At 41.9% G+C, this 18172-nt stretch overlaps 1 protein-coding gene across 1 annotated transcript in view; it reads right to left on the bottom strand.

Moving 5' to 3' along the window:
• LOC107595143 (semaphorin-5A) overlaps positions 1 to 18172 on the bottom strand; it is a gene marked incomplete at its 5' end in the record, with an annotated part of 73752 nt that overhangs the window by 30879 nt on the left and 24701 nt on the right. The window contains one exon of the mRNA XM_016285481.1: positions 9045 to 9192. Within this exon, the coding sequence (XP_016140967.1) occupies positions 9045 to 9192 (148 nt within the window). The remainder of the gene's footprint in view (positions 1 to 9044; positions 9193 to 18172) is intronic.

Raw genomic sequence — 18172 nt, 5'->3', positions numbered from 1 at the left:
TTGACATGGTAATGTACATGACAATGTTAATGTATTTGGTCTTGGCAGAATAGACCTGCTACGCTACTGCTACTGTGTCAGAGCAAGTACCGAGACTTGCTACTGCCAATATATCTACAACATGCTGCTGTGAGCATGTAAGAAATTCTGCTGCTGCAAATATAACATACATGAAATAACCCCCATATAGTATACATGAATCACCTCATAGCAGATCTATACAGGTGGAGCTGGGGAAGGTGGAGGGTTTCTGATGCATGCTGCAAACTGCTATAGCAAGCACTAGTCATATATTTGAATGTTGAGCAGCAAGCTCATTGGCTACCGATACAGGAGAGAACCAATTAGCAGTGCCATGTGATAATGATGTCATTAGGTCAGATTGAGTTAGACCCATCGGACTGCGCCATCTAGAGTTTCATGCCAAAACTCTGTATTTATTTAATTAAAAAATAGTAAAAATTGTATTATTGTGAAATACTTTTGTATAAAAATCGTAATTATTCCAAACTTTTCACTGCCAGTGTAGGATAGCAATACAATTTGATACATCATTGTCCTTCAAAGAATCCCAAAAAAAACATGGTAGCATCACAGTACTTTTTGAAAGGGAGGTATATACTTGGCTTAAACTCTGAAAACTCTTCCATCATGATGAATTTTATATCCTCATTGTGTCTTAATGCAGATCACAGAGATGGAGCCGTTTGTGTGCAGTTATCCCGCAGGTCTCTCCAGGCTTCGTTTCGGATCAGAGCCATCCTGTTGAGCTCCACTTAACAGGTTAAATATTTCATGCTCGCACAGAACTGCCACTTTGAGTTCAAAGATACAGACGAGTGGCAGTCGCCCACAGCTCACTAAACTCCACAGAGCCTGCATCATTCAACAACTCTATTTCTCCCCTTTTTTCTTAAATATGTTTTTCCCTCGAACATACTTCTTTAAAAAAAAAAAAAAAAAAAAAAGCTCAGGAATGGAAGGTTGCTGGTTTGATCATCAGGTGAGAGAAATGAACATTACTGTGCCCTGAAGCAAGTAGCTTGGAGTAACCACAGGTTACTTCAGTGGGATTGTGTTTTGGATAAAAGTGTTTGGTAATTGTAATGCAGTGCCATGTGATAATGATGTCATTAGGTCAGATTGAGTTAGACCCATAGACTGTAAATAAGATGGACGACGCATCTCCTATTCCTTCCACTATATAAAAGTGAAGCCAAAGCATCTCAGTATGGCCGCTGCCATCTTGAGTAAATGACATCATTTGGAGCCCGAGTCGGCACAGTAGAGATTTGTTTGGAGCCAGACTCTGCATAGTAGTGTCGTGAGGTGGAGCCGTGGTATCAAACTCCCGCAGACCCAATCAACCATAACGACACGCCCCATTTTTATAGCATCAATTTACTAGCTAAAATCAAACTTATCACAAAAATAAACAATTGAACATATATCAGCGTGATAACAACTACCTTAAATTACCAAAACCATCTTTCGGAAAATCTATTGTATTGGAAGTGTAATTTATTTTTTAATTTTGACTCAAATCCCATTCGTTTACATGGAGAGGGTGGGGTTTATGACCTGTTCTGCAGCCAGCCACCAGGGGGCGATCAAAGAGCCTGCAGCTTCACTTTTCAGGACGTGTCAGGCACACCCGTTTAGACCTATAGTACTGCGCCATCTAGAGTTTCATGCCAGAACTCTGTATATATATATCTCCTCAAGAGCCTGTAGGATTTGAGGTATCTGTAACACAAATGGTGTGGGACTGGGTGAAAAAACAAACACTTCAATAGTCTTTCTGGTTTCCAATAAAACACCTTATAAGCAGCCATCAGAAAATTCATAAACTTTCATTCGCCACAAAGCATCCCTGCAAAAATCTCTCTTCGAGGGTATTAGGTGAAAGTGATACTGCAGCAGAATGCACTCAAACACATCGGCTGTGGTGTTGATGCTACATTGGATTCAATGAGGTACATGTTCTCACCAGCTGGGCGAACGCCTACATATGAGCAGCACATCAGAATGGTGATTTTTAACGGTTACTGATGTGTTGATTTACGCAGCCTGATGCCTGTGAACCGTCCCTCCCATGTTGTCTGAAATTTGAAAATTTTACATGACCTAAACCAAACAAAATCAATCATGTTTTTTTTTGTCGATAATGATGTTATGTGTGGATAATGCACCCTCTCGGATTGTTTGCGCTCGTTCCCACTCCTCTATCATTACTCATCCTGCTCACGTTTTTAATTTCTATAATTCTCCATCCATCTCACTTTATCTGCCTCTTCCTTTCCCTAATTCTCTCTTGTTTTCCCACCGACAGTCTATTCATTATCCCCTACACTCTCCATCTTTTTCAGACTTCGAACTCCCTTTTTCATCCTCAGAATTACTGTATTACCTAAAGTTCTCGTCCGTCACTAATGCGTTATGGGTAGAGAAGGCAGGGGTTAGGGGATGCCCTTACGAAGCTCTGCTGGACCCCGCTCAGTCTCCAGGCATCTGCTGACTAATGAGTAATCCCACCTGAACTCTCTGGAGCTTTCTAGCATCATTACATCCACTCTGCACACACACACAGCCCTCAATCCTTTGTGTCCACACAAAAATACAGCGTATCAGCAAGTACGTTTGTGTTGGTCGTAATTGGTAGTTCTACGGCTCACATCTTTGACACTATATGCCCCTGACTCCACAGAGATATGCAGCCTCTAGTATGTTTTACAGAAAACAACAATCCAGTACGCAGGCGTCGCTGATTGCATTCATTACCGGCGGTTCACCTGAGACATGCCGGCTGGCCATTCCACAATGGACCACCAAGACAAATAGTCTCAATTATTAGTACAGAAAAGCACACAATCAGTCAAGCAAGACTACGGAGCGCGATACACTCCGTCAGGGGGCCTAATGAAAAATGCTGTCATTTGGGAATGTTCAAATTCCCCAGAGAAAACTTGTCTCAGTATGACCACAGCGTTGGGTAAATTAATACCCACACTGCACAGTCATCGTAGAGAAATGGGATGCAGGGTTTTTTATGGGCTGCGGATGGTTTTATGTAGTAGTTGGAAATATATTCGAAAGAAATTAATAAAGAAACTCAAGAACTCTCAGAAGATCATCCAAATGCTGTCATAAGAGATATAACTTCGGAGGCACTGAACTGCACAAGGTACACATAGGCCTTGATTTATTATGAAATAAAAGTTATTAATTTGTGTGTGTATTTTGGGTGACTTAAGAATAATTGTGCAAATGACCAAGCTATTTGGAAAAATCAGGTTTTTGTATGTGGTAGTTGTACTAAATGTTAGTTATGCCGCTTACTAAAGACATTTATTTTATTTTAATTATTAATTTTATTTAATATACAGTAATTAAGGCTAGTGGCTCTCAACCAGGTGGCCTCTGTACAGCTATCTTTGTGAGGACATTCATAGACACAATGCAATCTCTAGCTCCTTACCCTAACCCTATCCATCAGAACTAAGTGCTTCACCCAAACCCTTACCCTAAACCTACCCTTTACCCAATTATAACCTGACCCCTAAAACCAAGTCTTGACCCTCAAACAAGCCTTTAAAGGGCTCTCAGAAAGTGAGGACTGGCCAAAATGTCCTCACTTTACAAGATTGTCCTCACGCCGATGGTCTAAAACTCACAAAGATAGCTGTACAAGTACACGCACACACACATTAACTGACTGATGATTGATTTTATCCAACACAGTTCTTGAAACTTCAATAATCACAAAATAAATTGTGGTTAATTTATATACTGACACTCCCAGTTAGAGGTCTGCATTCCCACAGATCTCGGACCCGACCGGATTTTTTGCGCCGCGGGATTAAATTCCCGAATAAAACGCGGTAGCGGTCGGTAACTCTGGTGTAACTTGAACGGGAGTCTAACAATATCCCATTCCCGACGTCCATTTAGAACAGCATATCTGCGCTTTTTTCTCATTTACCATCGTTACAGTTTGCGCTCAGGAGTGTTATGCTTTAAACGTTTGTACCTGTGGTAAATATACAGCCCTCAGACAGAACAGGCAGGTTGTCGATGAGTGACAGAGCAGAATAAGGATGGAGCAAAGTGTGGATGCGCTGTCCTTGAAGGACTTTCAACTCGGTTTTGTTTATACTATTTTGCTTAGCCTATAATTTTAAATGAAATATGTCATAGTTATTTATTTTTCTCTGTGACACTTTTCCTACTCTGTTAACAGAAACATGTCAAACGAATTTAGTATTTTGACAAGACTAATAAAAATAGCTAATAGGCTATTTTTGTACAACCTACATTTGTATTTTTTTTCTCTCTGCAACACTTTTTCCCTATTGTGTTGTCAATGTTAAACGAATTGTATCCTGACAAGACGAATAAAAATAAGAAATACAATTTTTGTAAAAAAAAATTCTGACACTTTTTCCCCTACTGTGTTGCATAAAATATTAAATGAATTTGGTGTCTTAAGATAACTCATATAAATTCAAGTCAAAGTCAATAAATTCAAGACTCTTCACAAGACGAATAAAAATAAGAAATACAATTTTTGTAAAAAAAAATTCTGACACTTTTTCCCCTACTGTGTTGCATAAAATATTAAATGAATTTGGTGTCTTAAGATAACTCATATAAATTCAAGTCAAAGTCAATAAATTCAAGACTCTTCACAAGACGAATAAAATAACATACAATTTTGTGCAGACTACACTTTTATTTGTCAGTCTATTTCTCTTTTTTTCAGCAGCGGAAATTTAAATGTGAGATTCTGGAAATGAGATCTAAATTTAGCGGGAACGGTCGGGTCGGGAAGAAAATTATTCTAAGCGGACAGCAGGTGAACAAAGAGTGAATATACAGCGGGAGCGGGTGGGTGCGGAATAGAACCTTGTGGGAGCGGGACTAAAAAAAACAGTCCCGCGCAGACCTCTACTCCCAGTTTATGTTAAGGAAAAAGCTTGAAAACAAGCAGTTTTTTCAGTTAAAGCAGAAATATTGGATTAAATATCCTATATGATGGCATACGAATATTGTGTTATGTTATTTTTTTTTACTCAAAAAGGTTAAGAACCACAGATTATAACCTAAAATATATATCTAAAGTTTAATAATAAAATATATATGATTTACAAGAATATATATCTAATATTTTATTTTTAAATATATAATATACTATAATATAGGCATTCACATACAGATTTAATATACTAACATACAAGTATTTTATATACATTTTTCATTTATAATGCATTATTATATAAAATACATATGATATTATTAACACTTGAAATTTAGCGATAGCTTACTATCTGCAATGATTCAATTGAAATACCCAGTTACCCACTTGCAACACTGGCGAATTCAGATTGGACAGAAGTGGACGATCTGAAGTTACATTTCACAAACAAATGCTGAATTATTTACACTCGCAATGTGTCTGCTGACATCATGTGCATTCTAAAAAGAGCATATTTTTAGTATAAGACACCTTCTTATTTTTGCAATTACACAAATCTAATTAACACTAAGAAAAAGAGAAAAAAAGTCTTAAATCCTTACACTTAACACTGCACTTCACAGATTCTCAGATATTCACAGATTTCCAGCCGCCCTATATGACAAAGTGATGGTAATGTTTGAGTCTGATTATCAAAGCATCATTACACTGAACATATAAAGGATCTCACAAACAAACAACCTATTAAGGGTTGCCAGGTACTCATTATTATGTTTCTGTCTACTCTGACACCTGGCTACATTCATGTGGGCTTTATCACTATCATAACAGAGAGGTTACAAGCATTCTGACAAACGAACCCCCTGTAAAATTACCAGCTGACTGACACATCATGTTTTTATTGTGTCTGACAAAACAACCAACTAGTAGGGGAATTTTTCATAAAATGATAACAGCTGTTTGCACGTATGGGCCATGCCAGTGTCTGGCAATCATCAGTAACAGAAAATAATACGAAGCTTGCTTATTAACTGAAGCTTGCTTGCTTAACTTCATGTTCACAGGGCACACAAATAGCACAAAAATCCAAATCAGGCAACGCACCACCCTGGTACCCACACACATATATAATTATATATACATCGAAATGATGTTGCTGCCCTCACGGCCTCTGTGGCATTCCTAGGATACTTCAGTGTGTTGGTGTTTTCGGTGTCGTCTACATTGTGATGGATCTGAGGCAGCTGGCCTTGAGGCTAAACACGCACACATTTTGACAGAGCATTACCATTAGGACTCACAGGAATGTTTGAACTTTCTCTTAAGCCATTGTGTCTCCCAAGTGCCATTGATCAAGCAGCAAAGATCGAAACGGTTGACAGCCCTGATTTCTAAACCGGAGAGATGCTGTTATTCTTTACATAAGAGGGTGTATAGCAAATTAACTATTTAAAGCTGTTCCAGATTCTCGAAATCACCCAAACCACTTCCACGAATGGCATGAAAAGTGAACCATGGTCATGTGAGCTGGACTTATTCTAAACTAGCAGCGAGTGGGTGACTGGTTTTAAAAGTAGAGCAAGAATATCACAGCTAACTCATGAGTGGAAAATCCCAGTTTACTCTTGCAATGCTAATGCACATGGCAAGCTCCTCCCAGATTTCTAAGGGAGGAAATGCATTTTGGGATTGCATATGCTCTCGACTAGTATAGTGTGTTTATGTACAGTGCCGTGAAAAGGTTTTTGCCCCCTTCCTGTTTTTTTTATTTTTTGCATATTTGTCACACTTAAAATATTCAGATCAATCATCAAATTGTAATATTACACAAAGATAATGCAAGTAAATACAAAATGCAGTTTTTAAATGATTATTTCATTTATTAAGGGAAAAAAGCATGTCGAAACCTACCTTGCCATATGTGAAAAATGAACTGCCCCCTCCTGTTAAATCATGAAAGAACTGTGATTAACCACATTATTTTAGAAAGCTGAGTTAAATTTCACTAGCCACACCCAGACCTGATTAATGCCAGAGCTGTTGAATCAAGAAATCACTTACTGTAAATAGCACCTGTCTGACAAAGTGAAGCATGCTTAAAGAGCAACACATCATGCCACGATCTAAAGAAATTGATGAGAACAGATGAGAAACAAAATAGTTTACATGTATCAGTCTAGAAAGGGTTATAAAGCCATTTCTAAGGCTTTGGGACTCCAGCGAACCACGTCAGAGCCATTATCCACAAATGGAGAAAACTTGGAACAGTGGTGAACCTTCCCAGGAGTGGCCAGCCAACCAAAATGACTCCAAGAGCACAATGACGACTCATCCAGGAGGTCATAAAACAACCCAGAACAACATCTAAAGAACTGCAGGCCTCACTTGCCTCAGTTAAGGTCAGTGTTCATGATTCAACAATAAGAAAGAGACTGGGCAAAAATGGCATCCAAGGGACAGTTCCAAGGCAAAAGCCACTGCTAACCAAAAAGAACACAAAGGCTTGTTTCACATTTGCCAAAAAATATCTTGATTATCCCCAAGACTTTTGGGCAAATATTCTGTGGACTGATAGACAAAAGTTAAACTTTTTGGAAGGTGTGTGTCCTGTTACATCTGGCGTAAAACCAACACAGCATTTCATAAAAAGAACATCATACCAACAGTCAAACATGGTGGTGGTATTGTGGTGGTCTGAGGCTGCTTCGCAGCTTCAGGACCTGGACGACTTGCCATAATTGATGGAACCATGAAATCGGCATTCTATCATAAAATCCTGAAGGAGAATGTCCGGCCGTCAGTTTGTGACCTTAAGCTTAAGCGCACTTGGGTTATGCAGCAGGACAATGACCCCAAACACACCAGCTAGTCCACCTCTGAATGGCTCAAAACAAAATTAAGGTTTTGGAGTGGCCAAGTTAAAGTCCAGACTTAAATCCGGTTGAGATGATGTGGCAAAACAGTCCATTCATGCTCGAAAACCCTCCAATGTGGCTGAATTAAAACAATTCTGCAAAGAAGTGTGGGCCAAAATTCCTCCACAGCGATGTGAAAGACTCATTGCCAGTTATCGCAAACGCTTGATTGCAGTTGTTGCTGCAAAGGGTGGCACAACCAGTTATTAGATTCAGGGGGCAATTACTTTTTCATGTAGTGCCAGGTAGGTTTGGACAGCTTTTTTCCCTTAATAAATGAAATCATTATTTCAAAACTGCATTTTGTAATTACTCGGGTATATCTTTGTGTAATATAAAAATTAGTTTGATCTGAATCATTCAAGTGTGACAAATACGTAAAAAAAAAAAACAGGAAGGGGGCAATTTTTTTCACAGCACTGTAGATATATGCAGATATGTTCAAAAATTTGGTGTCTAAAAAATAATTAAATATTTTTTGAAAGTCTCTATGCTCACCCAGACTGCATCATAAATTACAGTAAAACAGTAATATTGTGAAATATTATTACAATTTAAAATAACCATTTTCTATTTTAATATATTTTCAAATGTAATTTATTCCTGTGATGCAAAGGTGAATTTTCAGCATCATTACTCCAGTCTTCAGTGTCACATGATCCTTCAGAAATTATTCTAATATGCTGATTTGGTGCAAGAAACATTTCCTATTATCAATGCTGAAAACAGTTGTGCAACTAGACACTGTGATACAGATATTTTAGGATTTTTTGATGAAAAAAAAAACATTTATTTGAAAGATTTTTAAAATAATATACAAGTCTTGATTTTTTAAATCAATTTAATGCCTCCTAACTAAATAAAAGTATTAATTTCTGTCAAAAAAAACCTTTTAAATGCTAGATTAGATATAAATCCACAGGAAAAGGTGTGCAACTTGTCTGGACTGGAATTATGTGAACGCAACTTAAATAAGATGTAAATAATTAAAATAACTTGCTCACCATAGGTAGGCCATGATGCTTCTGCTGTTAATTTGATAGATATTTTAGTAATAAAGCCTATAAACACTGAACACAATTTTCATTTCCTGAGGTGCTCAAATCAGAAAAGGTCTCACAAACAAATTGAGTAATAATATGAAAGTGACATACAATGCTGCATCCAGGGCAGTCGTTTCCATTCTCGCACATTCGTCGTCGCGACTGGATCCCACCGCCGCATGGAACTGTGCAGCGCTCCCATGGAGACCATGCTGACCAATAGACATGTGGGGGGCAGGGCAGGTGCTCATTGCAGTATCTAAAGTAGGTTGAAACAAACATTTCAGCATGCAAATAAACGTTTATTCACAAACTCATCTCCTAGTTATTCACTCAACCCATCCTGATTATGCAATGGCCTCAATAATTGAATATGAATCCTCTGAAGCATGAATTATTAAATCATAAAGAAAAAAAGTTATATTTTTACTTCAAAGAAAGAATATAATCATTTTCAATCTCTTTCTCCCTGTGAAATGGTTGTACATTACAATATAAACTAATTGTAAACATTTCAAAAGTACTTGGTGCATCAAGCCATGATGAATTCATGCTGCCATATAAAAGAGCCATTTAAAAAAATCCAAGCACAAAACAAGTTTTACCTTTAAACAAGGAAAAAATATTGAATTTAACAGGTAGGACTGCAAACGAGATAATGACTGGCTAGCAGTTGTGTAGGTCTCCAAGGACAGGAAATGCCTAGGTTAACCTTAGTGTAATGAGCACTGATGGAGCAGTGTCTTATCTAAATAAGGTCTGCAGGCAGAGCGAGAGGGGGTTTTCTGGGCCCTTTTGTCCACTTGCAAAGCCAGACGTGTGGGCTGGACGAGTAGTTGTAATTGAAAGGTAGTTGGTATAAAGGTAATTGGTATAAAGCATGATGATTGGACACACACAGTCAATCATGCCAGCTCTCATGTGGTCTCACTGCAATCAGGGGATCTTTGAAAGGAAGCGAATAATAAATGAAGTCAGCTTCCTTTTGAAGATACGCTCATAACCAGAACAAAGGCTCGGAAAATAAATAAAAAAATAACCTCAGCCATCTTCAGCCTGTGATGACCCCAAACCAGAAAAAAATGAGTACAGATGTAAGCAGGATACAAATAAAGCAGGAAAATCTGCACAAATTCTTACTGATTTTAAGTGCTAAAAACATAAAATCCGAAAGGTAACTGAAATCATATTCTTTTTATTTGACCCCCCTCCCCCAAGTCACAAGTTTTCCTTTCTCTTTGGAATGTTACAAGCTGTTCGTGAATAGATAAGATCCCTAAAGTTGCAAAGACTAAAGTCTCAAACCCAAAGAGATATTCTTTATAAAAGTTAAGACTCGTTCTAACACGCCCCCACGTCTACATCACGATGTGGGAAGATTTACATAATACCGCCCAAATGTTCACACAAAGAAAGAAGGCGTAACTTTGATTCTCGCTGTAGTATTATTGCAGCTGCCGCTATGTCGTGTATACGCTGTGTGTTTCGTTATGAAAGCAAACGTCTCAGGTTACGTATGTAACCCTAGTTCCTCGAGGGAACGAGACGCTGCGTCGGAAACGCTAGGGGAACGCCCTTCAGCGTGACGGGCTCTGAACCTCGTGTGTAATCAGACCAATAGATGGGCGAGACGTCTACCGGAGGCCTCAGCCTCAGCGCACCACGGAGGAAAACTAGGGGGTGTCTGCCCACTGACTGGTCACCAAGAGGGGCGTGGTAGGCCGCAATAGCCGCCACGTAGACCTTCAGGGTGAAGTGGGCCAACCCTGCGAAGAAACGGGCCTGCACGAACTCCAACACTGTACCAACTGGGCAGTTAACTGGGTCGAGCTGGTGGTCTCTACACCAAGAAGTGAAAAGTTTCCACTTCAAGGCGTACAGTTTCCTTGTGGAGGGAGCTCTGGATTGGAGGATGGTCTCAACAACCTCGGTTGAGAGACCGGAAGCTACGAGTTGTGCCCCCTCAGGGGCCACACCCACAACTTCCACAGCTCCGGGCGGAGGTGGAAGATCATACCCTCCACCTGTGAGAGGAGATCTCTCCTGACGGGAATCTCCCATGGAGCGCCGTCGAGGAGAGAAATCATGTCCGAGAACCATACTCGGCCCGGCCAGAACGGGGCTACTAACAGAAGACGGCCCCCGTCCCGGCGCACTCTCTCCAGAACTCCTGGGAGCAGAGCGATCGGGGGAAAGGTGTACAGACAAAGCCTCGGCCACGTCTGTACCATGGCTTCCAGCCCCAGTGGAGCTCGATGACTCAGAGAGAACCAGAGGGGACAGTGAGATGTCATATGAGTCGCAAACAGGTCCACCTGCCTGGCCAAAAACTCTCAATATCTGCGTCACCACCCTGGGGTGAAGCATCCATTCCCCGGGCCTCGGCCCTCGGCCCCTGTCTCGACAGGATGTCTGCTCCCAAATTGAGATGCCCAGGAATGTAAAACTGCTCTCAGCGAGAGAAGTTTGCCCTGGGACCACACAAGGATCTGGTACGCTAGTTTGTACAAACGGCGTGAGCGCAGACCTCCCTGGTGGTTGATGTAAGAGACCACCGCTGTGTTGTCGGTGCGCACCAACACATGGTGACCTCTTAGGTCTGGGAGGAAGAGTCTTAGTGCATGAAGCACGGCCCGCATCTCCAGGCAGTTGATGTGCCACGTGAGATGGCGACCACTCCACAGACCGCGGGCAGGGTGGCCATTCATGACCGCTCCCCAACCGGTGAGGGACGCGTCCGTTGCTAGCGTTACGCGGCGACAAGGAGCTCCCAGCACCGGACCCTGAGCCAAGAACCAAGGTTTCCACCACATGTCCAAGGCACGTAGGCATCGCCGCGTGACCTTGAACATGCGAAGTGGGTTTCCCCTCGGGGAAAACCCCCTGGTCTTGAGCCACCACTGTAGGGGCCTCATGTACAGCAGGCCAATAGGTATCACGTTGGACGCAGCTGCCATCAGACCCAGCAGTCTCTGAAACTGCTTGACAGTGAGTGAGAGTGGGCTCTGAGTGGGCTCAGTGGGCTCTGCTTCAGAGCCTTCTCTGACTCTCGCGACTGCGGTAAGGATCGACTCGATCCGAGCAGGGGACATACGTGCCTCAAGACTGAGCAGTTCATATGACGTAGATCTAAAATGGGACGCAACCCCCCATCCTTCTTCGGAACTATGAAGTACCGGCTGTAGAACCCAGACTGCCTCGCATGAGGAGGGACCACCTCGATGGCCTCCTTCCTCAAAAGAGTAACTACTTCTTGTTCCATGACCAGAGCCTGCTCGGGGCCCACCACCATGGGCGTAATCCCGTTGAAATGAGTCGGGGGAGAACCAAACTGGATTCTGTAGCCTCTCTCTACAGTGTGCAGGACCCACTGAGACACATTTGGCAGTAGTTTCCACGCTGCCAAAACGTCTACTAAGGGAATCAGTCTCTCGAGACTGATCTCTGGTGTAATACGAGCCTCTGGTGTAATGCGAGCAGCCAGGTCGGTGCCCTGTAACGGCGAACTGGCAGGGAACAACCGTACCTGCTGCTCTAGAGACCTCTGCAGAGGTCGCGAGCCTCTTAGCACTGCTACGTTGCCAGGCGGTAACTGAGAGTGGCGCTCGCGGGAGACCGCTGCGGCCTGTAACTCCGGTAGGGTTAGCAGACCGATCTCCTGAGGGCACTGAGGCGAGACGGACAACAATCGCAAGATCACAGGCACGGACACACTCCTCGGAGCGAGCCCGGCGAGAGCGGAGCGCCTTCACAGCGGGCTTCTTTTTTTTTCTCTCGAGAGCCGACTGCGCGAGCTCCGCTCCCCATTGATGCTGTTCATTATAATATCAGGCATAATATGCTTGTGTACCTGGTGTTTGTGCAACTGGCGAGCTCTCTGACACCCTCCGTATCAATCTCCTCGGAGAAAGACAGGCGGAGCGTCGCGCCCTCTCCCCGGGGGGGAAGTATCGCAGGCGGATACTTTAAAGGTTGCGGGCTTCCGAACCCCGAGAGCGGGCGCTGGATCTGGTGATTAGCAGATCCATACGTGAAACCCACGAGCACAGCCGCCTCTCCGCCTCGGCGAAAGCGGGGCCGGCACCGCGAAGAATGCTAGTGAAAGCTCCCTCCTCAAAGAGAGCCCTCTGAGAGCGAAGCAAGGCAGTAACAATCTCGCCCTAGCTGTGCAGTCTTCCATATTAGGCAGAGACTTAGAAGTCTGGTGGCGTGGGCAGTCGCGTTCCTCTAGCGTTTCCGACGCAGCTCGAGTTCCTGAAGAGGAAACTACTTTGTTTGGTCTTCCAAAAGAGGACACGACTAGAAATCAATGGTTAAGTTGTATGTACAACACTGTTCCAGAACAGTTCAACCCAAATATTCAGATGTGTGCAGAGCATTTTACTGAGGACGAGGACTGTTTCCTGGGAGAGTATAGCCTACAATGTCGGTGTTCCAACAAATCGACGAAGTCATCAGCTTCAGGACGCGCAGACGGGGGAAGCGAGCCGGCACGCTCGTGAAGCTAAGGCAGCGCGGATTCAGGACGCCGTTGCCTAGCATCCATCTGGCGAACCTCCGCTCTCTACCCAACAAAACGGACGAGCTCCTTCTGCTCTCCCGGACAAATAAGGATTTTTCAAACTCTGCTGCTTTGTGTTTCATGGAAACCTGACTGAAAGACGCCATTCCGGACAGCGCGTTGAGTATGCCAGGCTTTCAGCTGTTCAGAGCGGACTGCGACGCAGAATCAACAGGGAAATTGCGCGGCGGGACATGCTTTTACATCAATGAGAGGTGGTGTACAGATGTAACTGTGCTAAAGAAGATGTGCTGTTCAGATCTAGAAGTGCTCTTCATTAACTGTAAGCCTTTCTACTTGCCGTGGGAGTTTTGTTCGCTCTTTCTCGTAAGTGTGTACATTCCTCCACAAGCACACGTGAGCTCCGCTTTACAGAAACTCACTGATCAGATCACAGAGACAGAACAACAACACCCGGACTCAGTTCTCGGGGACTTTAATAAAGCAAATCTCTCCCGTGAACTGCCAAAATACAGACAGCACATCACATGTCCCACCAGAGACAGTAATATATGGGATCACTGTTACACCACAATAAAGAATGCATATCACTCTGTCCCTCGAGCAGTTTTGGGGCTCTCTGATCACTGTTTGGTTAATCTTATACCAACCTACAGGTAGAAACTGAAATCAGCTAAACCTGTATTAAGGACTGTAAAAAGATGGACTAATGAAGCAGAGCAGGATTTAAAAGCTTGTTTTGACCTCACTGATTGGAATGTTTTTGAAGCTGCTGCCACCGATCTGGACGAGCTCACAGAGACTGTAACATCTTATATCGGTTTCTGTGAAGACATGTGCATTCCTACCAGGACTCATTTAACCTACAACAATGACAAACCATGGTTCACTGCAAAACTCAGACAGCTCTGTCAGGCCAAAGAAGATGCTCACAGGAAGGGGAATAATGTCTTGTATAAACAGGCTAAATACACACTGGAAAAGGAGATCAGAGTGGCAAAGAGGAATTATTCTGAAAAAATAAGACTGCATTATGTTCTGCAACATCTAGACAGACCAGGGACTTATGTGAGGATCCTGTTCGTGGACTTCAGCTCGGCCTTTAACACCATCATCCCAAACCTCCTCCTGCCCAAACTATCTCAGCTCTCCGTGCCCACCTCCGTCTGTCAGTGGATCAACAGCTTCCTGACAGACAGGCAGCAGCTAGTGAGGCTGGGAAAATACACATCCAGCACCCGTACGATCAGCACTGGAGCTCCTCAGGGTTGTGTTCTCTCTCCACTGCTCTTCTCCCTGTACACCAACGACTGCACATCTAAAGACCCCTCTGTCAAGCTCCTGAAGTTTGCAGACGACACCACACTCATCGGCCTCATTCAGGACGGTGACGAGTCTGCTTACAGACAGGAGGTCGAGCAGCTGGCTGTCTGGTGCAGTCTCAACAACCTGGCGCTCAACACGCTAAAAACTGTGGAGATGACCGTGGACTTCAGGAGAAACCCCTCTGCACTCCCCCCACTCACCATCATGGACAGCACTGTGACTGCAGTGGAGTCATTCAGGTTCCTGGGCACCACAATCTCTCAGGACCTGAAGTGGGACACTCACATTGACTCCATTGTGAAAAAGGCCCAGCAGAGGTTGTACTTCCTTCGCCAGCTGAGGAAGTTCAACCTGCCACAGGAGCTGCTGAAACAGTTCTACTCCGCCATTATTGAATCTGTCCTCTGCACTTCAATAACTGTCTGGTTCAGCTCAGCTACCAAATCTGACCTCAGAAGACTTCAGAGGGTAGTCCGGACTGCTGAGGGAATCATTGGTACAACCCTCCCTTCTCTCCAATAACTGTACTCGTCCAGAGTGAGCAAAAGGGCTGGCAGAATCACTCTGGACCCCTCACATCCAGCACACTCCCTCTTTGAACTGTTGCCATCTGGTCGACGCTACAGAGCTCTGAGCACCAGAACGACCAGACACAGGAACAGTTTCTTCCCTCAGGCCATCCATCTCATGAACACTTGACAATAACTGTGGAACACACACTATTTATTCACTCATACACTTATTTATCTATCACACACACTCAGTCTACATTTCAATTTGCACATAATATACCTGTACATACAACTGTCTATTGTTATATACCTGTACATACAATTGTCGATTTGTATATTTTTTTATTCCGTATTTTACTTGTTCTATTTTTTATTTATTTTTGTTCTGTCACTGTCATTCTGTCACACTGTGGAAGTTTCTGTCACGAAAACAAATTCCTCGTATGTGTAAACATGCCTGGCAATAAAGCTCATTCTGATTCTGATTCTGAATAATGCTGACTCACAGCCTGTAAGTACGCTTTCATATTTAAAGAATTTGCCACTGATGATTCAAACGCGAGTTTTGAGCAGTGTAGAGTAGCATTTGTTGTTTGTCATTTCTCCGATCACAAATGCAGACATGGTTTTATGTTTACGTGGCGCGATGCAATGCAACACGTAAAAAGACAGTATACGTCATTATAATCCGTAATTATGTCCCCACTGGATGCAACAAATGCCTCGTTTATAATGGGTTTTATTGGTTTTGCTGGTCGCGCCGGGACACGACATCACAATATGGTAAGGGGTGTAACATTTCGTCCCACGCTTGAGGTATTCGGACAATCACAATGCACTGGATAGCTGGCCAATCAGAGCACACCTCGCTTTTCAGAATGATGAGCTTTGTAAAAATCGACGCGTTTCAGAAAGGCGGGGCATAGAGGAGAAACAATAATGTACAGTGTGTGGAAAATAATGTGTTTTTTTAACCTTAAACCGCATAATCACATTTCATTACACCAAATGCACAAAATAATGTTATTTTTTAGAACGTCATATGACCCCTTTAATATATAATGCAAACAATATGTATCTAATCTAATCTAATCGAATCTAATATTATCTAATATAATATAATATAATATAATATAATATAATATAATTGGGCTTTAGGAAAAAGTTGCAGACATCAAAATAAAGCAGGACTATCAGAACAATTTCTGTGCATTGTGTATTATTTTTATGCTTGAAAATCACCATGAAAATACCTAATTGCTGAAATAAACAAGCTAATGTCCTCATATACCGTAACTCACAAAAAAAACTAACAAAAATAAAACTGGCAAATATATGTATATAAACAGTTGCGAGTTGCGACACTTGTGTGTGAAACATTTCCAGGCAAAAAAAGTCAGCTTAAATATTCACGATTGATTTTAACCAGGTGGTAATGCTTGAGTATTTAAATGAAGCCATTGCCATTCTTTTCACTACAGACATCTCTTTTCTATGTAAATTAGGCTCATTATAGTTTGAAACTTATTAACAAAATTTCTATTTTCCTGCTAAAATTAATGCAACACTCTTCCTGCGAAAATAAAATGTTTGTATAAGAAAAGGAGATCAGTCTTCCATATGAGTGACATTTATCTGTAAAACTGTAGAACACTTCAGGGAAATTACACAAGATGCATTTTTATTTTTCTGTGCCTGCAACCACTTTCTTCAAAAGAGATGTCTGATGATATGTGTATATGTGCAAATTAGAAAATAATTTATAAATTTCAAATATGAAAAAGTATTCAAAAGTAGGAATCAGTACACATTCCCATTGGAGAACCACAGATCAACTTCTTGTTATGTAGCGTGCAATAAAAAAGTCGAGAGATCCATATAAGAAAGATTTATAGCCAAGGGAAACCCACTGCCAATATGCAAATTGCATATGCAAATAGTGTTCATTCAAATTGGATTTGCTAAGTTTAACAAGTTTGCCCCTGTTCTGGCACAAAAAAGGAGAAAGAAACAAACGATCAAAAGAACAAGAAAAAAGTGGTAATTAATAGCACATTTGAGATGGTGTATGAAAAGAATGAGGGAACATGTAAAAAACACATTCATTTATCAAATGGATTTCAAGCAGAACAAAGTACTGGAGTGTTGCAACAACAGTTCTTTTGCCTGAAGGCATTCTGTCTTGTTTTCGAGAGTTTCTGAGCACAAATGGATGGGAGTTGCTGGCTCGGCGTTTACAGACACCCTGCGCCGGGATAGATATATGGCTCTGGACCAGGGCTGGATTATGGACCAGGCCAGTGGGGCCACTGTCAGGGACCTCCAAAGCCACAGGCGGCATGACCTGAGATGGGGTCTCAAAAATCTAAACTAGGGCCCACAGAACTTACAGAGAGAGTTGGATACTAGGCTCCAGGCTCCAGGCCCCGGAGTGCTGGTGCCAGAGCCAATGCAGACATGGAACATGTTCATTTCATTTATATCCTATGTTATATCCACTACTGTTCAGAGTTTGGGGTCAGTAAGATGTCTTTTAATGTCTTATTTGATCAAAAATACAGTAAAAACAGTAATATTGTAAAATGGCCCCACTTTAATTTTAGGTGGCCTTAACTACTATATAAATTAAACATTTGATAGAATGCACTTTGTGTACATACCTGCTTTTAGATTGTACTTACTATATATTTTACTACACTAATAAACACTGGGATATTTTTTTTTTTTACCCAAATGCTGTCATTTAATAAGTCATTTAATTGGGTTGTTTTTAATATTTTTACCCAGGTGCTGGGTTATTATTTAATGCTGTCATTTAATAAGTCATTTAATTGGGTTGTTTTTAATATTTTTACCCAGGTGCTGGGTTATTATTTTTT

The sequence above is a fragment of the Sinocyclocheilus grahami genome, unplaced genomic scaffold, assembly GCF_001515645.1.
Source record: "Sinocyclocheilus grahami isolate Dianchi unplaced genomic scaffold, SAMN03320097.WGS_v1.1 scaffold197.1, whole genome shotgun sequence".
NCBI classification, from domain to species: Eukaryota; Metazoa; Chordata; class Actinopteri; order Cypriniformes; family Cyprinidae; genus Sinocyclocheilus; species Sinocyclocheilus grahami.
The sequence above is the reverse complement of the archived record's forward strand: the minus strand, read 5'-3'. Positions and strand labels throughout refer to the sequence as shown.